General features: G+C 47.1%; 1 protein-coding gene across 1 annotated transcript in view; it reads left to right on the top strand.

The window, feature by feature from the left end:
• Positions 1-26,410, top strand: part of depdc5 (DEP domain containing 5, GATOR1 subcomplex subunit) — a 227,618-nt gene that overhangs the window by 34,096 nt on the left and 167,112 nt on the right. Inside the window, exons 7-11 of the mRNA XM_084319739.1 lie at positions 9,498-9,547; positions 12,036-12,105; positions 14,370-14,448; positions 15,685-15,746; positions 21,203-21,272. Of these exons, the coding sequence (XP_084175865.1) occupies positions 9,498-9,547; positions 12,036-12,105; positions 14,370-14,448; positions 15,685-15,746; positions 21,203-21,272 (331 nt within the window). The remainder of the gene's footprint in view (positions 1-9,497; positions 9,548-12,035; positions 12,106-14,369; positions 14,449-15,684; positions 15,747-21,202; positions 21,273-26,410) is intronic.

Raw genomic sequence — 26,410 nt, 5'->3', positions numbered from 1 at the left:
TGGCCTTGGCGCCTGTGGACCGATGTCCAATAGGAGAATGAAATATTATGGTCTGTACTAGGCTAAAGGGATATTCCGTGTATATGTACAAGGAATATACAAGGGATATCAAACGATATACAAATATTATGCAATATATATCAATCAATAAATATATATATTCGGTTTAATCTGATCCTTTGTAACAGCCGCCTCCTAATTAGTCCCACCTAATTAGCTAAGCAGAGACAGATTAACCGCACTGTCCACTACTCAATGTCTGTTGTGAGGGGTAGGGCAGTTCACAAAGTCATGGGGTCATGGTCGTCATCAATAGTATCGGGAAGCCTTGGCAACTCTATTAGCTTCGCCACGGGTCGGGTGTAGATCCGCCCTTGGACGAGCACTTCTGCTGCTCGGACCTTTCCGTCGGCACCGGTGATCACTTTGCTTACGCGGCCAGCCGGCCACATAGCTCGGGGTAGTGACTGGTCGATAATCATGACGACTGTTCCTTCTGTCAAATTGTCTCTCTCTTTTACCCATTTCTGGCGGGTCTGTAGAGACGGTAGATAGTGGAGTAGGAAGCTGTTCCAAAACTTGTCAGCCAATACTTGACTGTACCTCCACATTCTTTGGCCGTTCGCTTCTTCAGGCCTGTACACTGTCTGTGGTAGCGCGGGGTCCAGCCGCCCCATCAAGAGGGTGTTGGGGGTGACTGGGTCGACATCTGCTACATCACTTGAGACGTAACCGAGGGGCTTTGAGTTCAATACTCCCTCGATCTCCGTGAGGACTGTCATTAGGACTTCTTCCGCCACGGTCTGGGCCCCAAGCACGGCGTACAGGGCTGTCTTGATTGAACGTACTTCTCGTTCCCAAGTTCCACCGAAGTGAGGTGCATTCGGGGGATTAAACTGGAAATCAATCTGGGATGGAGCGAGGTGGGTCTTAAGTTCTGGGCCCATAGCTTGGAAGCTCTCTCTCAGCTCTCTTTCTCCGCCTTTGAAGTTTGTCCCGTGATCAGACAATAGTATAGACGGTTTGCCTTTCCGCGCTGTGAATCTTCGGAAGGCCATAATGAATGAGTCTGTGCTCATGGTTGGAAGGAGTTCTATATGCATCGCTCGGGTGGTCATGCATTTGAATACAATACCCCACCGCTTCTCGGTCCCTCTTCCTTTCTTTACATACAGCGGGCCGAAACAGTCCATACCGGTGGAGTGAAAAGGCTTGTCGCCGAGTCGGAGGCGACAGGGAGGTAGGTCAGCCATCCGGGGTATACTGGGCTGTGCTCGCCATTTACGACAGTCTAGACAAGTCCGCTGGAAACGTCGTACTGCTTCTCTCCCTTGCAGTATCCAATAACGACGTCTGATCTCCGCGAAGACTCTCTCTGCCCCGGCGTGATGCACATCCTCGTCGTATTTCTTTATGATCAGCTCTGTGACCTTGTGTCGGCTGTTTAAGACTATCGGGTACTTGACGTCATCTGGTAAGTCTGGAGCTCTCCGCAGACGACCACCCACTCTGATGAGACCATGGGCGTCGCTCTCGGGGGCTAGGTGGAGCAATCTGCTGTCTGATGGGACGGGCTTTGCTCCCTGTAGACAGTCTAGCTCATCGGGAAACAAGTCTCTCTGGGCTCGTTGCAGGAGAAGAAGTTCTGCTTCTTCGTAGTTAGCTGCGGTAATGTCAGTAGTGAGCTGAACCTTTGGGTGGTGCCACAGGAATGTCTTTAGCTGCGCACTCTCAAGGGTGAGGCAATCGTCTATGTCGGGGTCTGTGGAGACGAGTGTGGTCAATCCACAGAACATAGATTTCTTGTTCTCTGCCTCCTCTTTACTCGCTTCCCGTGGGGTGGGTGTAGGCCACTCTTCTTCCGGGAGCTTGAGGAACTCTGGCCCGTCACTGTATAGATTGTGACGGGTGAGGTCATCCAGGGACATTCCCCGGGTGATGACGTCAGCTGGGTTGTGTTTTGTGTCCACATACCTCCAGCTTGCTGCTTCTGTTAAATCTTGAATCTCTGTGACTCTGACTCCCACGAAGTATCTACACGAATCAGACCGGATCCATGTGAGTACTGTCGTGGAGTCTGACCACAAGATTGTTCTTTGCACCGGGATGGTGAGTTCACGTTGGATTAACGTGGCGAGTTGCGCTCCTGCTAGGGCTGCGCAGAGCTCTAGACGCGGGATAGATTGTTGCTTGCGTGGGGCTATTCTTGAGCGAGCCAGGATGAAAGCAGTATGTATTTCTCCTCCCTCCTCTCGGGCACGCAAGTAGGCCACCGAACCGTAGGCTACTTCGGAGGCGTCGCTGAAGACGTGCAGGTCCATCTGGCACGTCTCCGGCCTCACTGTGGGTGGGAAGTAGCTGCGGCGTATGTTGACACCTGGGAGTGAGCTGAGTTCTGTCTCCCACTCTCTCCATGTGGAGGCAAGGTGTTCGGGTATGGGGTCGTCCCAGCCCTGGTCCTTGTCCCATAACGCTCTTACAATCATCTTTGCCCTGGTGGTGTAAGGTAGAATACATCCCAACGGGTCATATTGTCTGGCGAGTGTTCTGTATACACCGTCTTGTGGTCGGTAGTGCAGTCGACCTTCCCTGCTCCTTGGTCAGGGGTGTGTGTTTATAATGGAGTGAGTCTGTTTTGAAGCGCCAGACTAGTCCTAATGTCATTTCTTGGGCTTCTCCTGGGATGGTCGCCATCCAGGTCTCGCTGCTTGCTGCCTTGTCCTCGGGGGAGAGGCTGCGCAATACTTGCGGGTCGCTGCTGGCCCACTGCCTGAGATCAAAGCCGCCTTTGATCAGGGAGGCGCGGAGCTTGAGTAGAAGGGCCTCGGCTTCTTCTGGCGTCGAGACGCTTTGCAGACAGTTGTCCACGTAGAAACTATTTCCTACACTTTGTCGGACCTCTTCATCGGCTGCTGGGTCCTCTGCGACGTGTTTTTGCAGTGCAAACGTAGCACAGCATGGGCTGCATGTGGTTCCGAAAGGGAGGACTTCCCATTGATAGATGGCTGGTTGCTCGTCCCCGATCCTCTCTCTCCATAGGAACCGCAGCAGGGGCTTGTCCTCCTCCACTAGTCTCACCTGCAGGAACATCCCTTTGATGTCGCCGCTGATGGCCACCTTGTCTTGGCGGAAACGTAGTAACACGCCTAGTAGAGAGGGGCCGAGTGTTGGGCCGGGCAAGAGCTCTTTATTCAGATTTTGTGATCCGATCTGGTAGCTGCAGTTGAACACAATACGATCCTTGCCGTTGTGGTGGACTTTGTGGTGCGGCACGTACCATGATTCGGTCGTCTGATCGGCCTCTTTAATGTCAATTTTCTTTATGTGTCCCGCTGTGATTAGCTTGTCAATCTCAGCGCGGTACACAGTCTCTTGAGCGGGGTCTCTGGCTAGGCGCCGCTCTGTGTTCAGTAGATACCGCTCCGTCGCTTCTTTTGGGGCGTGGAAGGTAGGCATACCCTCTCGCCTCAGGAGTGGAGTTGCGTATCTCATCACTCCGTTGACTTTGACTCTCTTTGTCCCCTGCTCGAGGAGGGCTATAGCGTAAATGTCTTCCTTGGAACGAATGTCTTTCTTTTCGTTCTTAAAGGGCATTGTCTCTAGTGTCCATAGCCTCTCGACATGCTGTAGGAGGGTGGTGTCTTCTTCTGTCACTCTGGAGTGGAGGCAGCTAGTGGCTGCTGTTCGGTTAAGAGACCTAGCGAGGGGGCCTTGTAGTGTCCATCCTAGGCGGGTCTCGACTGCTGCAGGACAGCCTCTGGGCCCTGTGTGGACCCGGTCCATCGGGACGATGAGGTCTGCATGGTCGGAGCCTATCAGCAGGGTCGGGGTGGCACCGTCTATGAGCGGTATAGGTAGTTGACGCAGGTGCACATATTTATCCATCAGCTTGGCGATGGGGTAGGTGTACTGCGACAGGCCTATGTCTTGGCTGGTGAAAGCGTTAGTGATCCTATACCGTCTCTCTGGCTGCCCGCTTGCTGCGATAGTGAAGGAGACATTCTCGCCCTTTATCGTCTTTAGATCTCTTCTTATTGTCCGAATCGTCATCTGGTCTTCGCTCCCCCGCAGCCCCAGCTGGGCCGCAGCGGACGTGAGGAGAAGGGTCTTCTCTGACCCGTCGTCAAGGACGGCGTAAGTGTCCATGACCTTGTCTTGGTAACTCAGTGTTACGCGGACCACCTTTAAGAGCACCCGGGCGCCCCCGCTGCTGGCGGGGTCAATGTACATAACACTTGCCTTTGTGCTGCTTGAGGGTGCAGGCTTTCTTCTGTTACTGTCGTGTAGGACGTCTAAGTGGGCTCCGTCACACCGACTACACCTCTTCTTTAAGCGGCAATCGGCTGCCATGTGACTGCGCGCACATCGGTAACAGCGTCGGTTGGACTTTATCCATTGACTCACCTCGTCGGCGGTCATCTTCTTGAACGTGTCACATTGTGACAGCCAGTGTTCCTTTTCGCAGTACGGGCACACCATCTTCCACTTCTCTTTCATCGAGGGGGTACTGTGGTTCTTGCTGCTCGGTACTGATTCTGATTGGTGCATGACGGTCACCAATCTGCGGCCATCGTTTGCTCTCCTAGGTCCCTCTCTGGAGCTTGGTGTGCTCCGCATGAACGTATCCAACCGTAGGCTGTTGACTTCTCTCGCCAGGAAGTCGGCTAGGTCTAGGAGGGATGGCTCGGGACCGTTAGGATCACGGTGGTCTCTTTGCCACCTGAAGCGCTCTTGTCGGGCGGGCGGAAGCTTCTCTAAAATCCTCTCGACATTAGAGTTTGCGTACAGTTCGTGCATACCCTTTTCCTTTTGCGCCCCCAGCATCCCTACCAGGGATTGTACCTTGATAGACAGGTCATCTAGTAAGCGATTGTCTGTGGCTGGGGGTAGACGGTCAATATGCCTTATCTCTTGTATTACGTAGTCCCATATGCGTCCATATCTTTGGTCGAGTGCTGCTAGAGCCGCGGTGTATGGGGTAGTAGAGGTGGCATATGCCAGTGCTATATTGTGCGCTCGGGGCACCTTGAGGTGCTTTAGTAGGATAGCATATTTGTACGGTTCATCAGCTACATCGGACATCATTGTCTCTAAGCACATTCGTAGCTCTGTGTACTGTGCTCTGTTCTCGTGTGTGAAGTCCGGGAACGTCGGTGTGCCAATGTACGATGCCATGGATGGCTGGCACATCGGTGAGCGTTGGAAGAGAGGCCTCCTAGGCGAGTCTCCTCTTACGTGTCTTGGTGGGCTGGTACCTGCTGCGTACCCAGGTGCTGTTCCTCGGGGCTGGTCGTGCGTCAAGCTCACCCGTGAATTGAGTCGGGGGTCTGTAGCGCAGAGCCGCGGGGGTAAAGCCTGGGCTGTACTGGACCTCCTGGTCCTGTGGAGTACTGTGCTGCTGTTGGGCTTGGCTCTCCTCCTCTCCCTCTTCTTCTTCCTCTGGCAGGTCATCTAGATCCTGTAGTCGTCTATTTAGCCTCTCCGCGGTGTAGACCGTTTCTTCCTTGTAGCTGGGTCTCGCTTGGACCGGTCGTGGAAGGGGTTCGGAGGGGGGTATAGGCTCTCTCTGGTGGTCGGGCTCAGGGTCGCTTGATCGGGTAGGGGAGGGTGCCCTTGACCCTTGTCTTGACGAGGCCCTGGAGCCCCGTGCGGAGGGAGGGGGTGTTGCCCTGGTAATCAGCTGCTCCATTATCTGCGCTTGTAATCGGTCGCGCTCGGCTTCGCGCTTGGTGAGAGCGAGGTCGCGCTCTGCTTCTCTTTGGGCACCGGCAGCGGCGCGCTGGGCTTCGGCGGCGGCGCGCTGGGCTTCGGCCCGGTCTCTTCCCATATTCTCTTCCGTCTGAAGGCGTCTAATCTCTAGACGTATACGGTCTTCGTCACTCCGTTGCTGCGCTTGAAGGCGTTCTCTTTCCATAGAAGAATGTTCGCGCTCACTAAGCGTCTGTGCTTGGAGTCGATCGCGCTCTGTTGAGGCTGCCAGGCTGGCGAGGAAGGCCTGTGCCAGCATCTTGTCCGCCTCGCTGGGGGAAGACGCTGGTTGAGGTGATCCGCTCCTGGTAGTACTCGTTGGAGATCCGTTCTCCTGTGGCGAGTCGAGGAGATCCATCTCGGGGGTGCTCGCCCCTTCTAGTAGTGGGTCGAGTTCCATCCCTGGAGGGCTGTCTTTATCCTGGAGCTCTCCGGGGACTACTTCTTCGGTCTTGGCGGGGGGTAAAGTCATGTCAGGTCCCTCCTGGTCCCCACCGTGAGCTTGGTCAGTTACGTTAGAACCTACTAGGGTCTCTATTGGCGGGGTAGCCTGGTCGATAGGGTCGGACATAATTTTACTATCTACTTTTTCCGTCTGTAGAAAGCTAGGTAGTATACTGGCAACGTAATCCTCTAAGTACTGAGGTGTCTGCCGTCTACGCTGCGGGCGATCTATTTTAGGAGAACCGTTTTGTGGAGTGTTCATCATTGGCCATGTCAATATTAATACCACTATATTAATATTACGCTAATTACCCTCCGGCTCGAAGGACCAATTGTAACTGAGGGGTACAATTCCCTGACTGTATTGATAAGTATGGTATCATTAAACCACTCCCGTCTTTATGTACATTCCTACTGGCCATACAGTACACAGGTATCTAATGATGAACACTTCCCCACAATGAATCGGTTCTACACAAAGTTGTATTTAAGTATTTATTGCAGCAAAAGGTACATAATATACTTTACTTTACTTTGAATGCGCTTATAAGGCAAAGGAATGTGCGTAGGCAAATCAATAACGAATGTCCATTCTCATATTACGCAGGAGGTAATCATACAACCTGAATCTTAGGGAATTATATCTATGGTACACTAGTAATATAGCGGGAGATACTGGAAGGGTCCCCCCGGTTGTAAGCCAGCAAGGGTAGAGGGTCTGTCGGTAGTAGAGCCTGGGTCAACGATGATAAGGAGACTCCGAGTACAGGAGACGGTGCAATAAGATCTTGATCCACAGACGAATACAGCTGTTCTCCGTAGCATGTAGCTCCACATGGAAGAAAGCTAGCCTGCCTCAGGCTTCTGAGGGGCAGACTCGACGTGGCTCCTCACAGGGTAAATCCCACACACTTGTGGGTGTCGGCGATTCTCCGCTCCATTAATTACAGGACCAAAAGCAAATATAATCCAGCCGAAAAGGGCTATGCAGTCGTCGGGTAGATAATCCAGTGTACATGTCCACACGGTCCTCGGGTGAAAGCGCCATGATAAGCAGCCCAGCCTGGATAAGCACTCTAGCTGATACGAAGAAACGTTGGTGATGCTGGTCACTGTAGAACTTTAGCCGCACGATACACTATACACAAATAGACTATTACTGACTTAATAGAATAGGTCGAACTCGACGGTACAGCGTTAAACTCTGACATTTCAGTTATTAATTCGCACGCGGTCTCAATGCTCTATTTGGGGCCAAACAGGCCATACTGCACCGCACGTCGTATCGTGGGTGAGGCTTCAACTTTAATTACTAAGTGCTTCTGTATTCACCTGCGCCGTATTTATACGCTTAGGTGAATAAACTAGTACCAGCTTTATTCCTGTCTCATATCCTTGCGCAATACCGTTCATGTCCAGGCATGTCCCCGGCGGTGACTTTGAACCTGACTTTGGAGGCATGGCCTTGGCGCCTGTGGACCGCTGTCCAATAGGAGAATGAAATATTATGGTCTGTACTAGGCTAAAGGGATATTCCGTGTATATGTACAAGGAATATACAAGGGATATCAAACGATATACAAATATTATGCAATATATATCAATCAATAAATATATATATTCGGTTTAATCTGATCCTTTGTAACACTGACCATGTAATAACATCATCTTCACCTAGTGTCTCCTGATCGAGAACTCTTTTCCCATGCATCAACCAACTCTCATCTTTCACTTTGGCTCCACACACAAGATCATGCAGTGGTTTCACAGGATCACTGCCACTTCTGGGTGCCAATATATCTCCTTCATTGAGTTCCGCTGGCTTAACAATTGTATATGAGTCTGGAAGTTTGGGTGTGGATGAATCTTCAGTGTCAACTTTTATAGGAGGACGCTCAAGTCCTAGATGGTCATGAGAGAGATGATTTGTAGCACTCAGTGCAGTTCCATGGAACTCGTTCTGTGAGTAGTTCCCTTTGCTGTGCCCATCTAGATTGTCAACGTCATAGGTGGTGAAGACATCCTGACGAAGATTAGTAGGAAGAACAATGCCATCTTCATTGTGTCGTATGCAAGCGACTGCTTCACGTCCATTACTCGTTTATATGACACTGACAACCCTTGTGCATGTGCTTCATCAACTTCCGTTTTCTGGCGTCCATTGCCATGCAATTTGAGGCCACAATAGAGCGGAAAGGGCATTTCTGTCCTTGCTGTGACGTATTGCGTCAGTCTTGCAGGTGTGATGGGTGCTGCCATATGCATTGTACTTCTGACATTGGGTCATGAGACTTGCTATTTTTGTTCTCGGTTTCAGGTTGGCATCTTCTGTATTAGCTGCACAGGGTTTGAGGAGTGCTGGACCCTGGAGGACGATATCATTGAACACTCGTAAGGGTTCGGCAACAGATGTTGTGAGACAGTTGGATGGGAAGGAGCCGTCAAATGTGTGGCCTGGTTGTAAGCAATACAGACCAAGGCAGTCAACAGAATCACCTCATCCTGATCAATCTGGTTGGAATTGTGACCTCTAGCTACTTTCTTAGTTTGCGATGTATGTGTCCCTCCCTTTCTGGTGTTCACTCCATTCAGGCAGATATTTGAGGAGCTGTTGCTTGAATGTTGTTGTGTTGGGTTCATAATCAAGACACAAATGCGAAATGGGTCAATATTGAAACAGAAACGTAAAAGTTAAGGTAAAACTAAAAAAGGAAATTATAAGCCGGCCTCCTAATACAAGCCGGGTTTCATGTATATGCTGGCCTGGCTGTGCAGTAAATACCATATAATGGTATGGTGTTAATGTTTACCAAGAGAGTAAGCCTACCTCAGAATTGTATAAAACGAAGTTATTATTATTATTATTATTATTATTATTATTATTATTATTATTATTATTATTATTATTATTATTATTATTATTATTATTATTATTATTATACCAGTATTGTGATTGCACTATTTTACTTTATTTTACTTTTTTTGACCACCTGTAATTGCACTGTTTACTACCGTATTTCATACAGTACTTGGTTTCAATAAATGAACCCAGTACATTTTACTGGGTTCAAACTGACACAAAATGTTGATTTATTCATTATGATCTGTTTGAAAATTAGAAATATAGGCCTCCCTCTTATACAGGCCTCCTCCTAATACAAGCCTGGTATCCGCTACAGTTGAAACAAATACAAGCCGGGGTTACTATTAGAGGAATTACGGTATTTCTTGTTGCAAATGCGAGTGAAACGCCGGCACAGTGTGGAGCCCTGGTGTGATGGTGACGGCTCATCTGTGTGTTTCAGGTCAGTACCTGTGCCTATGTGACCCAGAAGGTGGAGTTTGCAGGAATTAGGTGGGTAACGTTTTACTCTACACCCAAAGTTTACGATTCATGAAAACATTATTGTCCACAATGTGAATATTTGCCTTCGGTTTCACCATACAAGACATGCCATGAAAATACTGCCACGATAACACATACATCAAATATATGAATGAGGAAATGTAAAAAAAAATAAAGAAAAAGAAATCTCAGCAATAGACCTTCATAAAAATACTGTTTACAGGTATAATACAAGTTCAAGTTCAAGTTCTTTAATAGTTGTCATACAGAAGTACAGAATACTTTCATACAAAATGCTTCTTACTGTTACGCTCCAGAGACTGTGCTAGACAAGATAGTATCAAATAACATAATAACATAATATAGCATGAATTTAGAAGAAGAAAATGAGGTCACAGTGTTCGGTATAGACATATGTACAATGTTCTGAGTTACCATATAATATACAATACACAATACTATGCAGTGTACTAATGTACAGTACTATCTAGTGCAAAGCAGAAATGGGATGAGGTACAATTTTAGGTACAATTTACAGTAAGGTGTACGAGTTGTAGTGCAATCCTTCATCCATAAATATAAAGTGTGGGGAGTGGGTGCTACAGTGTGTTTGTTTAAAGTGGGTGTGTGCTATAAGTGTGTGGAGTGGGTGCTACAGTGTGTTTGTTTAAAGTGAGTGTGTGCGTGTGGATGTGTGTGCTATGTGCGTTTGGTGGTTGTTGTTGTGTAGTGTTCATTCATTGTTCGTTTAGCAGCCTGATGGCCTGGGGATAGAAGCTTCTTCTGAGTCTTTCTGTGCTCGCCTTGAGACTCCTGTATCGCTTGCCTGACCGCAGCAGTTCAAAGAGGCAGTTGTTCGGGTGACTGGAGTCTTTAATGATTCTCTTAGCCTTGCCCTTGCAACGCTTGTAGTAAATGTTCTGGAGGGTGGGGAGCCCCCCTCCAATTGTGCGTTCGGCTGAACGTGTCACTCTTTGTAGTCTGCTTTGGTCTTGTGCAGTGCTATTCCCAAACCAGGAGGTGATGTTGCCGGTCAAGATGCTCTCTATTGTACATGAGTAGAAGTTCTTAAGGATCTTCTGGCTGACTTGGAACTTCCTTAGGCGCCTGAGGAAGTAGAGGCGTTGTCGTGCCTTCTTCACAACACTGTTAATGTGTGTGGTCCATGTCAAGTCCTCGGATATGTAGGCTCCGAGGTACTTAAAGCTGTTGACTCTCTCAACCGGTGCCCCGTCGATGCTGAGGGGGCTGTAGTCCTTGACCCCCGACCTCCTGAAGTCCACAATCATCTCCTTTGTTTTGCTGACGTTCAGGGAGAGGCTGTTTTCCTGGCACCATCCCGCCAGGACCTTGACCTCTTCCAGGTAGGCCCTCTCGTCGTTGGCAGAGATCAGGCCCACCACCACTGTGTCGTCAGCAAATTTGACGATTGTATTGCTACTCCGCTGAGCCACACAGTCGTGTGTGTACAGGGAGTAGAGGAGGGGACTCAGAACACAGCCCTGGGGGGCCCCTATGTTGAGGGTGATGGATGAGGAGGTGCAGTTGCCTGCTCTCACCACACAATATATAAGTGTTATTAATAGAATAGAATAGAATAGAAGTACTTTATTAATCCAGAGGGAAATTCAGCACTACAGATCGCTCACAATGATTATTTAGGTAGACAAAAATAAGAAGGTACAGAAGGGAAGAAGAGCTTTAATTGCATATTAATAAAAATAAAAAAATACATATGATACTGTATTGTACGTTATATCATATTACATTATATAATCATATTATAATTAATTTGTATAGTATATTAAACTATATTTACACTATATACTATTATATTATGGTACTATATTATATTGTATCATGTACTATATATCTCATATCACATTATATATCAAGTTCAAGTTCAAGTTCTTTAATAGTTGTCATACAGAAGTACAGAATACTTTCATACAAAATGCTTCTTACTGTTACGCTCCAGAGACTGTGCTAGACAAGATAGTATCAAATAACATAATAATAATAATAATAATAATAATAATAATAATAATAATAATAATAATAATAATAATAATAATAATAATAATAATAATAATAATAATAATAATAACAAATAACATATATGTGTTGTATACACTATTATGTACTATATACTATTATATACTGCAGGTATACTATACTGTAATGTGTACTATGTATGTACTATGTATGCATGTAAATAAAAAAAGAAACGTAAGTCTTCAGGGGTAGGGCCCGACAAGCCTAGTGCTTGTCCCTTCAGCCCTTTTCGGACAATTGGACAATGCTGCAATAGCAGCTGGTAAAACTTTGGTGATTTATGGAATGGCCGTTGTTATGTGTCCAAAACCCGAAATAAAAAATAACTGAACTGAACTCAACACCTGGTCCAATAAGAGTTGTGGCACCAGGGTCACTGAAGGCCTGTTGTCGTGGAGACGTGGTGGTGGGGCTGATCTGGGGTCTGTGTGTCTGTGTCCAGGGCTCAGGCCAGCGAGCTGTGGGTTAAAGGAGAGAAGGTGACCTGTGGCTACATCAGCGAGGACAGCAGGGTAAGACATCACCGCTCTATTCACCTGTAACTGTCGTGTTGTTTTGTACAGTATTGTATCCACCAGCGTTTCCGTTAGCCGGTAATTACCGGTATTTGACCGGCAAAATCTGTTGAAGTCCGACATATTTAATCTCTCCGGTCTTAATGTCCGGTGAAAATAATTCCCTGAGTCTAAGCACAATTTGATTATTTGAATTGTATTAAAATAGGCTAAAATTAAATAGCCTATGCGATGAACGAAACAATCATTACATTTGTTTCATCGTTGCTTCTAATAATGACAACGACGTTGTCAGCGAGAGCTTAGTGCTGGGTGTGCGGACTTTTGTGAAGCTGCAGAGCCGGAGCAGCAGCAGCACAATGCAGTACTCCAGCAGTACTCCAATTCAGCCATTTTCAATTCAGCTGTTGGGTGGGGGGCGCTGCTGAGCGGTCCCCAGATAGAGCCAGAAAAGAGCCAATAACCGCTGAATCTGCTGCTCTGCATCGACATACTCTCGCAAATAAGTCATTGGGAGGTGGAGAGAGAGAGAGTCGTCACGCAAACCCACGATAATGTTGCCGTCTCTCTCTGCCAAATTTCTCAGTTCTTCGCTTGATATAATTAATACAAATGTCCAATATAACGGAATTCGTTAGCTCATAAAAATGTGATTATAACAGACTGTTGTTTATTAATGTCGGGCGACTGCCCACAGACACCTATTTGATTTAAAGTCGGCAGCAGCACGAGTCTCGGGACTTATTTTATTTGGAATATAATGACTTTATACGCAAAAGTAGCCTAGTTTTAAGTAAAAATATTATACATCTACATGCCTTGATGATGTCATTCTTTTGTTTTGTTGTCATTCTTTTGCCTATCAATTGTTTTTAAGCTCAATAAACTCTGACCGGAATTTCTCTCATTTGACCGGTAGATTGAGATCTACCGGACACTGAGGCCGGCAACAATTTTTTCTAACGGAAACCCTGGTATCCACGTGTGTCCAGTATGTCCTGTGTCTTCTGTCGTGTGTCGTAGGTGGTGTTCAGTAGATCATTGTGTTCAGTAGATCATTGTGTTCAGTAGATAATTGTGTTCAGTAGATCATTGTGTTCAGTAGATCATTGTGTTCAGTAGATCATGGTGTTCAGTAGATCATTGTGTTCAGTAGATCATGGTGTTCAGTAGATCATGGTGTTCAGTAGATCATTGTGTTCAGTAGATCATGGTGTTCAGTAGATCATTGTGTTCAGTAGATCATGGTGTTCAGTAGATCATTGTGTTCAGTAGATCATGGTGTTCAGTAGATCATTGTGTTCAGTAGATCATGGTGTTCAGTAGATCATGGTGTTCAGTAGATCATTGTGTTCAGTAGATCATGGTGTTCAGTAGATCATGGTGTTCAGTAGATCATGGTGTTCAGTAGATCATGGTGTTCAGTAGATCATGGTGTTCAGTAGATCATGGTGTTCAGTAGATCATTGTGTTCAGTAGATCATGGTGTTCAGTAGATCATGGTGTTCAGTAGATCATGGTGTTCAGTAGATCATGGTGTTCAGTAGATCATTGTGTTCAGTAGATCATGGTGTTCAGTAGATCATTGTGTTCAGTAGATCATGGTGTTCAGTAGATCATGGTGTTCAGTAGATCATGGTGTTCAGTAGATCATGGTGTTCAGTAGATCATTATGTTCAGTAGATCATTGTGTTCAGTAGATCATGGTGTTCAGTAGATCATTGTGTTCAGTAGATCATGGTGTTCAGTAGATCATTGTGTTCAGTAGATCATGGTGTTCAGTAGATCATTGTGTTCAGTAGATCATTGTGTTCAGTAGATCATTGTGTTCAGTAGATCATGGTGTTCAGTAGATCATTGTGTTCAGTAGATCATGGTGTTCAGTAGATCATTGTGTTCAGTAGATCATGGTGTTCAGTAGATCATTGTGTTCAGTAGATCATGGTGTTCAGTAGATCATGGTGTTCAGTAGATCATGGTGTTCAGTAGATCATGGTGTCTTCTGTAGGGGTGTAACAATGAATCGATCCTAAGGTGACGATTCAACTGCATCGATTTAGTCCATTCATGCCGAGTGAATCAGTTGAGTTCCCCCAGCCACATTTGTGTATAATCTTTTTTGGGGGGAATTAACTGATTTTTCATGATGCATTGAATCGTTCCCTGAAGAATCGTAATCGAATCGTTGTGAGGTTGTTTTGGTTGTGTTCAGTAGATCATGTGTTCAGTAGATCACGTGTCTTCTGTCATGTCACCACTAGGTGGTGTTCCGCTCCACAGCAGCGATGGTTTACATCTTCATCCAGATGAGCTGCGAGATGTGGGACTTCGACATCTACGGTAAGACCTCTCTGATTGGTTCATCTACGGTAAGACCTCTCTGATTGGTTCATCTGCACTCAGCAGGACCTCTCTGATTGGTTCATCTACACTCAGCAGGACCTCTCTGATTGGTTCATCTACAGTCAGTAGGACCTCTCTGATTGGTTAATTTACGATCAGCATAGCTCCTGTATCTTAAAACCCTCTAAGACCCTCGGTTGCAAAATTACAACATCACTTTTAGCTTTTAGCTATTTAAAAAAAAATCTGTAAATGTTTATATTAGGGCTGTCAAAGTTAATGCTTTAATTTTGGAGATTAATTTAAATTATTTAAAGCATTAAAATAAATTTATCTAGATTAATCTATGGAGTGAAAAACGTCAACGTGGGTGCTCCAGTAGCACACCATGTTACCGCGCTGCGTCGCGGGACTCCGTGCTGCGTCACGGATCTGGTTGACTCCGAGTTCGATTCCCGGACTCGCCGTCATTTGCCGAATGTCTCCCCCTGCTCTCTCTCCCGTTTCACCCTACAACTGTCGGTCATGCTTGACCAGAAAAGCGATAAACGCTAAAAAATAAAGTTTAAAAAAAAGAAAAACGTCAACGTTCTGAACTTTCAGCAGTATATTTGCTTGTTCTTTTTTTGCATCGACTCATGCACCTTTTTGAAAATCATCTGACATGAAGATGGAACACATTTTTGTTGTCAATATGATTTATATTACAGATAGTTCATACAAGACATTATCGTCCTCTAAGCCAATCTGCACTTTAACATAGGCCTGGGTTGTTTTTATTTCTGCTAGCTCCGCGGATATAAGAAAGAGGTGCTGAGTCAATGTTGACGGTTTTGTTGAACATTTGTATTTCACAGGAGAGAAACTGTATTCAAAGAAAGCTATTAAAATAGTCTTTGAATCTAAATATACTTTCTTTGTGTTGATTTTACATTAATTCCATGATTTTACTCAAGTAAATATCTGTTATAAGCTTCGGTCTTAAGTAGAAAAATGCAATTTTTAATCTAGATTAATTACAGAAAATTGTGAGATTAATTAGTAAACATTTTTAAATCTATTGACAGCACTAGTTTTATATATATTTTTTTTTGAGCACATTTACGTAGTCAATGGGTCCTGTTGTTCAGCCTCACAATGCTATTGGATGGTAAATGTGTTTTATAGGTCCCACATTCTGGCCTCTGAAGTTGATCATGTCAATTTAATTTGGGCCTCTCTGTTATGTTCTAGGTGACCTGTACTTTGAGAAGGCGGTCAATGGCTTCCTGTCTGACCTGTTCGCCAAGTGGAAGGTTGGTTGGTCTCATCATTTCTTGGCCTCTTGTTTGAATGCTCAAACCTGACAACTATTAGATAGGGATGTGTATAAAAGGGTTATTTTGATAGCCGGCTATCCGCTGTCATTAACCCGGATGAAAGCCAGATAGCCGTGTTTCTTCTTTAAAAATTGAACGTGGTTTCAACTTGGCCTGCCTTGCCACAATCGGTCCATTTCACGCTCTAATCATCTCTCTCTCTCAACACGACAATACAAATCTTATCTAACGTTACCAGACGACATCTGTACAATGTGCATAATGTTAGCTAACTACATAAACACAGCGTGCCTGCATGATGACTGTCATTTAACTCTCAGTAACATCAGTCTGAGTCTGATTGATTGATTGATTGATTGATTGATTGATTGATTGATTGATTGATTGATTGATTGAAAACGTTCTTAACAGATTGCAGAATGGGTACAATACAGTACGGCTCAATACACACAATTGTTAAGGGGATGCAGACCAGAGAAAGACTTTCGTCTTGTTTACATCAGGGTCCCCCATTTTCAATTCATCATAACATATATGACATACATGACATACAGATAGACAGTACTGCTACGTTTATACATTTATGACATACCAGATTTACAAATACAGTACTGTGTGATACAAAAAGAGTCTAAAAAAGAGAGTATATACATTTGACGTAGAAACTGTAAATTGGAGGTTGGGTAGGTGGGGTGGGGAGGGGGGGGACTGTACATTGGAGGTAGGTGGGGGGGGGGGGTTGGGTAGGCCGGGGGGGGGGGAAACTGTACAACTGTACAAGCAAAACTGTACATTGGTATATCGACGAAACCTTACTTGGTCCCAAGAAGAGGGTCTTGTGTATTCTTGGGTTAGGACATTTACTGTACATTGGAGGGGGTTGGGTTAGGACATTTACAGGGGCCAGTTTCGAATTGCAGTCTCCCGTAGGTGCTCTTTGAGAGTGGTTTTGAAAGTGGGTAGTGATTCACATTCCTTTACAGCTTTGGGTAGGGCGTTCCACATTGATGTGGCATCGTGGTATTCACTGACCTTTGGGAAGTATTTTGACATGTACATGGGTACCTTGGTCGTGTAGTGTATCTTGTAGACCAGGCCCATTGCAAGTTGCTGTACTCTGTCGTCTACTCTAAGCCATCCTAGGTATTCAAAGTGGGCAGGGGTGAGGTGGGTTCTAGGAGTCAGGTCAAGTAGTAGTCTGACCAGTTGTTTTTGTGATGTTTGTAATTTTGTTTTTAGCGCCTTTGAGGTGCTTTGGTACCATGAGGTGCAAGCATAGTCGTAGTACCCTTGAATGAGTGCTCCTGCCAGAGTCTTCAGGGTATTCTTGTTTACCAGAGAGGAGATCCGGTACACAAATCTAGTTTGTTGGTTGACTTTTTTTATTACCTTGGATGCCATTTTGTCACAAGAAAGATTTGCCTCTAGGATGGAACCCAGGTAGGTAATTTCATCTTTCCTTGTGACAATATTGTCACCCACTGTAACGAAGAAGCCGTCGGTCTTGCTGAGTTTGTTATTTGATCCGAAGAGAATGGACTCTGTTTTACCCAGGTGTAATGATAGTTTGTTATCAGCGAGCCAGGTGCAGATTCTGCCGAGTTCAGAGCTGAGGGTTTTTCAACCTGTAACTTGTTCTTGTCAGAGACCAGCAGGGCTGAGTCATCCGCGAACAAGAACAAGTTTACATTTGTTGCAGTCACAAGCTGACAACATGTAATTTGCATAAATTAGGAACAGTAGCGGTCCTAGTATGCTTCCTTGTGGAACACCACAGCTCACTGTGAGGGGGGGGGATAGGGTACCGTTTACCTGTTCTCTCCCCTCCAGGTAGGATTGCATCCAGCCAGGGAACAAACTTAACTTTTTGACTTACCAGCCATTTGGCTGGTAGATTTTAAAAACTACCAGCCGGGCAGATTTTTTACCAGCCAAAAATCCAATTAGTATTTATATTGTAACGTTTGGCCACTTAATCATTGAACAGAGAGAGAGGTAGATAGATAGATAGATAGAGAGAGAGAGAGAGAAGGCAGGCCTGAAAACCTACAAAAAGGCCTTTGACTGGGCGGCTACGTGGCGTAGTGGGCAAGGCACTTGCCACGAATGCGGAGACGCTGGGCTCGCCTGTTCGAGCCCAGCGCTCCACATTGCTTTCAGTTTAGCTGGTCGTTCATACTAATACACATTGGCCGTATTAGGGGGTGGGAAACTGATGGGTGGGGATCGGGCGTTGTGGACAGCGACTCCTACAGGTCGGTTGGTGCGCCTGCGCAGTAGAATCAGGAAGTGTCGGGGGCAGCGTGAGCCTCCCACGCGTTACTCCTCGCCACTGAGAGATCGAGCTGCGCAGGTGAAAAGATGCGACGGCTGTTACCTCAAGTACCGGAGGGGACTTGTGCTATGTATGACTTAGTCCACATTGCAGCCGGCTTGTGGGAGGCAAGAAACAGCGTTCGTGACAGGGGAGGGTTGAATTGGATGATACGAAATTGGGATGGGAGAAAATATAGAAAATGGGAGAAAACTTTTTGTGCAGGGGGGGTCACTCTCGCAATTTTGAAGTCCTTGGGGACGTGTCCCTGTTTTATGGAGAGGTTTATTATGTGTGTGATGACTGGGGTGATGGCGGCTGCTGAGTCTCTGAGGAATTTGAAGGGGATGTTGTCATGGCCAGTGGCCTTGTTCGGTTGGAGGGCGCTCAGTTTTTTTAGTACCTCATCTGTTGTTACCATTTCCAGTTTGAAGTCGTCTTTGCGGACCCCTAGGTCTGGTGTAAACGAGGCTTGCCCCGGTAGTCTCAGTCTGGTGTAAACTAGGCTTGCCCCGGTAGGCTGAGTCTGGTGTAAACGAGGCTTGCCCCGGTAGTCTCAGTCTGGTGTAGACTAGGCTTGCCCCGGTAGTCTCAGTCTGGTGTAGACTAGGCTTGCCCCGGTAGTCTCAGTCTGGTGTAGACTAGGCTTGCCCCGGTAGGCTCAGTCTGGTGTAAACTAGGCTTGCCCCGGTAGTCTCAGTCTGGTGTAAACGAGGCTTGCCCCGGTAGTCTCAGTCTGGTGTAAACTAGGCTTGCCCCGGTAGTCTCAGTCTGGTGTAAACGAGGCTTGCCCCGGTAGTCTCAGTCTGGTGTAAACTAGGCTTGCCCCGGTAGTCTCAGTCTGGTGTAAACTAGGCTTGCCCCGGTAGTCTCAGTCTGGTGTAGACTAGGCTTGCCCCGGTAGTCTCAGTCTGGTGTAGACTAGGCTTGCCCCGGTAGTCTCAGTCTGGTGTAGACTAGGCTTGCCCCGGTAGGCTCAGTCTGGTGTAAACTAGGCTTGCCCCGGTAGTCTCAGTCTGGTGTAAACGAGGCTTGCCCCGGTAGTCTCAGTCTGGTGTAAACTAGGCTTGCCCCGGTAGTCTCAGTCTGGTGTAAACGAGGCTTGCCCCGGTAGTCTCAGTCTGGTGTAAACTAGGCTTGCCCCGGTAGTCTCAGTCTGGTGTAAACTAGGCTTGCCCCGGTAGTCTCAGTCTGGTGTAAACGAGGCTTGCCCCGGTAGTCTCAGTCTGGTGTAAACTAGGCTTGCCCCGGTAGTCTCAGTCTGGTGTAAACTAGGCTTGCCCCGGTAGTCTCAGTCTGGTGTAAACTAGGCTTGCCCCGGTAGGCTGAGTCTGGTGTAAACGAGGCTTGCCCCGGTAGTCTCAGTCTGGTGTAGACTAGGCTTGCCCCGGTAGTCTCAGTCTGGTGTAGACTAGGCTTGCCCCGGTAGTCTCAGTCTGGTGTAGACTAGGCTTGCCCCGGTAGGCTCAGTCTGGTGTAAACTAGGCTTGCCCCGGTAGTCTCAGTCTGGTGTAAACGAGGCTTGCCCCGGTAGTCTCAGTCTGGTGTAAACTAGGCTTGCCCCGGTAGTCTCAGTCTGGTGTAAACGAGGCTTGCCCCGGTAGTCTCAGTCTGGTGTAAACTAGGCTTGCCCCGGTAGTCTCAGTCTGGTGTAAACTAGGCTTGCCCCGGTAGTCTCAGTCTGGTGTAAACGAGGCTTGCCCCGGTAGTCTCAGTCTGGTGTAAACTAGGCTTGCCCCGGTAGTCTCAGTCTGGTGTAAACTAGGCTTGCCCCGGTAGTCTCAGTCTGGTGTAAACTAGGCTTGCCCCGGTAGGCTCAGTCTGGTGTAGACTAGGCTTGCCCCGGTAGTCTCAGTCTGGTGTAAACTAGGCTTGCCCCGGTAGGCTCAGTCTGGTGTAAACGAGGCTTGCCCCGGTAGTCTCAGTCTGGTGTAAACGAGGCTTGCCCCGGTAGTCTGAGTCTGGTGTAAACTAGGCTTGCCCCGGTAGGCTCAGTCTGGTGTAAACTAGGCGTGCCCCGGTAGTCTCAGTCTGGTGTAAACGAGGCTTGCCCCGGTAGTCTCAGTCTGGTGTAAACTAGGCTTGCCCCGGTAGGCTCAGTCTGGTGTAAACTAGGCTTGCCCCGGTAGTCTGTGTTACTGGTTTTACTTGGTGTTCATGTATCCACCCCACTGCCCCTATGCTTAGTTTTTTTTTTTTTTTATGTATTATTATATAGAAATAAAACTAAATTAATTCAGTGTTATCAATACTTAGACAGCATTATAATCTGAACGTGTCTGTGTGGACACTTATCTTTTAGGTCTGTGCAGCAGAGTCGCAGCAGAGAGTAGCTTCAGTTTCACTTTCACTTTGAGAGTTCGACACAGTACAGTACAGAGTAGAGTACAGTACAGAGTACAGTACAGAGTACAGTACAGACTCTAGGCATAGACGGTCTCGCTTCCAGGACAAACACCATCATGCCCCCCAACGATGGGACTTATAATTGACCAAACTCATTTCACCACACGGCACAATCGCCCACTAGCTGTGGGGCTTACAGTGACGCTCGTTGTCAAGAATTCTTATTGATCATCAGTAGAATCGCAATACCTTTCTGTTAATTTGTCTGAAAGAGCCCTATAAAACATACTATAAAACTATATTAAGCTTATCAGGAACGGGACAACCTCAAGAGGATTTGTCTCAGATTTGTATACACTCTTAATCAAATCCATATAAAAAGGGAGGAAATATCTTTTTGTGGTGTCTGTGATAATATAATTGGATTTTTATATTCTGTATAATATTTTTTTTATTATTTCTAATTGTCTTGTCGTTATTATAATTATTATTGTTGAAGTACTGTCCTGTGATGTCTTGTGTATTATTGTTGTTACTGTATTGTGTTGTGTTTTGTTTAAGTGGAAAATGGAAAATAAAATAAATTTTATTATAAAAAAAGATATATATATATATAAAACACCCTATAAAATCTATATAAAATAATATATAAAGAAACGCTAATCAAACCTTTAACCGTTAAGAATAGCCGGTTCATTTCAAACCACTGGCTCACCATCGCTACTCCACAAGGTGGCGACGTTAGTAACACTAGGACTGTGGTTCCCCGCAGGAGAAGAACTGTAGCCACGAGGTGACGGTGGTTCTGTTCTCTCGGACCTTCTACAGCGCCAAGACCATGGGTGAGTTCTGACCCCCTAACCCTAACCTCCACTCTGTCTGTACAGTACTGAGTAGGAGCTGCCCAGTACAACCACAGTCTGACACTGTTGACCACTAGGAGCTGCCCAGTACAACCACAGTCTGACACTGTTGACCACTAGGAGGTGTCCAGTACAACCACAGTCTGACCCTGTTGACCACTAGGAGCTGCCCAGTACAACCACAGTCTGACACTGTTGACCACTAGGAGCTGCCCAGTACAACCACAGTCTGACACTGTTGACCACTAGGAGCTGCCCAGTACAACCACAGTCTGACACTGTTGACCACTAGGAGCTGTCCAGTACAACCACAGTCTGACACTGTTGACCACTAGGAGCTGCCCAGTACAACCACAGTCTGACACTGTTGACCACTAGGAGCTGCCCAGTACAACCACAGTCTGACACTGTTGACCACTAGGAGCTGCCCAGTACAACCACAGTCTGACACTGTTGACCACTAGGAGCTGCCCAGTACAACCACAGTCTGACACTGTTGACCACTAGGAGCTGCCCAGTACAACCACAGTGTGACCACTGTTGACCACTAGGAGCTGCCCAGTACAACCACAGCCTGACACTGTTGACCACTAGGAGCTGCCCAGTACAACCACAGTCTGACACTGTTGACCACTAGGAGCTGCCCAGTACGACCACAGTCTGACACTGTTGTCCACTAGGAGCTGCCCAGTACGACCACAGTCTGACACTGTTGACCACTAGGAGCTGCCCAGTACAACCACAGTCTGACACTGTTGACCACTAGGAGCTGCCCAGTACAACCACAGTCTGACGCTGTTGACCACTAGGAGCTGCCCAGTACAACCACAGCCTGACACTGTTGACCACTAGGAGCTGCCCAGTACAACCACAGCCTGACACTGTTGACCACTAGGAGCTGCCCAGTACAACCACAGTCTGACACTGTTGACCACTAGGAGCTGCCCAGTACAACCACAGCCTGACACTGTTGACCACTAGGAGCTGCCCAGTACAACCACAGTCTGACACTGTTGACCACTAGGAGCTGCCCAGTACAACCACAGTCTGACGCTGTTGACCACTAGGAGCTGCCCAGTACAACCACAGCCTGACACTGTTGACCACTAGGAGCTGCCCAGTACAACCACAGTCTGACGCTGTTGACCACTAGGAGCTGCCCAGTACAACCACAGTCTGACACTGTTGACCACTAGGAGCTGCCCAGTACAACCACAGTCTGACACTGTTGACCACTAGGAGCTGCCCAGTACAACCACAGCCTGACACTGTTGACCACTAGGAGCTGTCCAGTACAACCACAGTCTGACACTGTTGACCACTAGGAGCTGCCCAGTACGACCACAGCCTGACACTGTTGACCACTAGGAGCTGCCCAGTACAACCACAGTGTGACCACTGTTGACCACTAGGAGCTGCCCAGTACAACCACAGCCTGACACTGTTGACCACTAGGAGCTGCCCAGTACAACCACAGCCTGACACTGTTGACCACTAGGAGCTGCCCAGTACAACCACAGTCTGACACTGTTGACCACTAGGAGCTGCCCAGTACAACCACAGTCTGACACTGTTGACCACTAGGAGCTGTCCAGTACAACCACAGTCTGACACTGTTGACCACTAGGAGCTGCCCAGTACAACCACAGTCTGACACTGTTGACCACTAGGAGCTGCCCAGTACAACCACAGTCTGACGCTGTTGACCACTAGGAGCTGCCCAGTATAACCACAGTCTGACACGGTTGACCACTAGGAGCTGTCCAGTATAACCACAGTCTGACACGGTTGACCACTAGGAGCTGCCCAGTATAACCACAGTCTGACACGGTTGACCACTAGGAGCTGTCCAGTACAACCACAGTCTGACACTGTTGACCACTAGGAGCTGCCCAGTACAACCACAGTCTGACACTGTTGACCACTAGGAGCTGCCCAGTACAACCACAGTCTGACGCTGTTGACCACTAGGAGCTGCCCAGTATAACCACAGTCTGACACGGTTGACCACTAGGAGCTGCCCAGTACAACCACAGTGTGACACTGTTGACCACTAGGAGCTGCCCAGTACAACCACAGTCTGACACTGTTGACCACTAGGAGCTGCCCAGTACAACCACAGCCTGACACTGTTGACCACTAGGAGCTGTCCAGTACAACCACAGCCTGACACTGTTGACCACTAGGAGCTGCCCAGTACAACCACAGTCTGACACTGTTGACCACTAGGAGCTGCCCAGTACAACCACAGTCTGACACTGTTGACCCCTAGGAGCTGCCCAGTACAACCACAGTCTGACCCTGTTGACCACTAGGAGCTGCCCAGTACAACCACAGTCTGACGCTGTTGACCACTAGGAGCTGCCCAGTACAACCACAGTCTGACACTGTTGACCACTAGGAGCTGCCCAGTACAACCACAGTGTGACCCTGTTGACCACTAAGAGCTGCCCAGTACAACCACAGTCTGACACTGTTGACCACTAGGAGCTGCCCAGTACAACCACAGTCTGACACTGTTGACCACTAGGAGCTGCCCAGTACAACCACAGTCTGACACTGTTGACCACTAGGAGCTGCCCAGTACAACCACAGCCTGACACTGTTGACCACTAGGAGCTGCCCAGTACAACCACAGTCTGACACTGTTGACCACTAGGAGCTGCCCAGTACAACCACAGTCTGACACTGTTGACCACTAGGAGCTGCCCAGTACAACCACAGGCTGACACTGTTGACCACTAGGAGCTGCCCAGTACAACCACAGTCTGACCCTGTTGACCAGTGAGCAACACCAATGGAGTATGTGGAGATCCACTGCCTTACTCAGGGACACTGGTGGATGGAAGCGCATTATTCATTCACTTTCCTGTGACCCAGATATTTCCTGCCAGCCCTTAAATGATTCTAGAGTGTAACGTCGTCCTGGTCTCAGGCTACGTTTAGACGAGCGTTTTGTGAACAGAAACCGCAAAAGTCTTCTTGCGGTTTCACTTTTAATTTTACGTTTAGACGAGCGTTTTGGGGTGGAATTCTCCGTGCAGACGACGCTGTAACGACGGAGCCCCGCTGTCACACGATTGGCGCATATGTCACATGACGTGCTGTGAAGACCCGCCCTACTCTGCCTCTGATTCGCAGACTGTGGATGGGGAATGTGATTGGACCAAAGCAGAGTCACTCACAGACAGTGGGTCCACTCACGCCGCGGGACAGATTCTTGTGTATTTAACCCTTTCACTGCCACACGACAGCCGGTTGTGTGATAGTAAAGGGTTAACCTTCTGTCGTGTGGCAGTGAAAGGGTTAAAAGTACTGCCAATGTAGCCTTCAGGTGATCTCCGTTGATATAGTCAGACACAGGGGCGGATTTAGGATTGTAGGAGATCCGGGGCTTAGCCCAGATGGGCCCCCCCCCCTTTTTTTCTCTTTTTTTTTTAATTTCTTTTTAAAATTTTTTAATTTAATTTTTTAAATTTTTTTTAATTTATTTTTTGGCAGACAAGGGGTGGTTTGGAGGGGCTCAGGCACGACCCCCTCCACGACAGATTTTATTTGAATTTAATGAACCTGTACGTGCAATTTCCTGCAATATAGAGCCTTCAATCTTGACCAATAAAGCTGCTCTTTTCACTATAAAACTCAGTTAACCATAACGTAGTTATGGTTAGATTTATATATTGGGGGGGGATATATCATATTTTTCATATAATCAAAAAGTGGTGGAGCAAGATTATACCTTTGCTCCCCCAAGTTCAATAGTGGGAGAGCAGAGATGCTCCGAATGCTCTTATGGCCAGGCGTCTATGATTCACTGATACAAAGTAAAATAGTGCAGTGCAATAAAATAGTTAGTAAAATAGAATAAAATAATGCAATAGTGCATTGCAATAAAATAGTTATCATCGTATTTTTTCGGGAGGCCGGTAAGGAGTGCATTACAGTAGTCGAGTTGGCTTGAGATAAAGGCATGGATCTGGTTTTCAGCGTCCTTTTGATTTATAAATGGCCGTACTTTAGCTATGTTTCTAAGGTGGAAGAATTAAGTTTTTGTCAACTTGTTGATTGTGATTTAAAGCGTAGGTCTGAGTCTACCATAACACCAAGACTTAACTCACTCAAATACAGTTAGCAGCTGGATAGACCACAGATGGAAATTAGCTTCTGCTAAATCTGGTGCAAACATATTTTCATGTAACAATGATGAATTGTAAAAAAAAAAAAAAAAAAATCATTTTTTTTTATTTTTTTTTTAATTTATTTTTAAATAGATTCGGGGCTTTTCAGAATACATCCGGGGCTTGAGCCCAGGTAGCCACCCCCTAGCTCCGCCCCTGGTCAGACATACTTGCTACCTGTGACGTAAGCAGTACGCGCGACCAGAGCCGTGACAACCCTTTCGTCATCGTTTTAACAGATTTATACGGGTTGACAGTTTAGACGAGAGCGCAAAGCTTTTGCGTTTCTAGGAATTCCACCCTGGAAGGTAGTCTCCCTTTTTTGCGGTTTCACCCCGTAAAAACGCTGTTTCCGTATAAACGAAAGGCACATCCGAATTTTTTTTTGCGGATTCACCTGCTAGCGTTTCCGTCTAAACGGGGCCTCAGTCTGGTGTAAACTAGGCTTGCCCCGGTAGGATCAGTCTGGTGTAAACTAGGCTTGCCCCGGTAGGATCAGTCTGGTGTAGACTAGGCTTGCCCCGGTAGGATCAGTCTGGTGTAAACTAGGCTTGCCCCGGTAGGCTCAGTCTGGTGTAAACTAGGCGTGCCCCGGTAGTCTCAGTCTGGTGTAAACTAGGCTTGCCCCGGTAGGCTCAGTCTGGTGTAAACTAGGCTTGCCCCGGTAGTCTCAGTCTGGTGTAAACTAGGCTTGCCCCGGTAGTCTCAGTCTGGTGTAAACTAGGCTTGCCCCTGTATGCTCAGTCTGGTGTAAACTAGGCTTGCCCCGGTAGTCTCAGTCTGGTGTAGACTAGGCTTGCCCCGGTAGTCTCAGTCTGGTGTAAACTAGGCTTGCCCCGGTAGTCTCAGTCTGGTGTAAACTAGGCTTGCCCCGGTAGGCTGAGTCTGGTGTAAACTAGGCTTGCCCCGGTAGGCTCAGTCTGGTGTAGACTAGGCGTG

This window comes from Notolepis coatsorum (genome assembly GCF_963971535.1).
Source record: "Notolepis coatsorum genome assembly, chromosome: 8".
Lineage (NCBI taxonomy): Eukaryota > Metazoa > Chordata > Actinopteri > Aulopiformes > Paralepididae > Notolepis > Notolepis coatsorum.
Note: the sequence above shows the minus strand (reverse complement) of the source record. Positions and strands in the feature narration are given on the sequence as shown.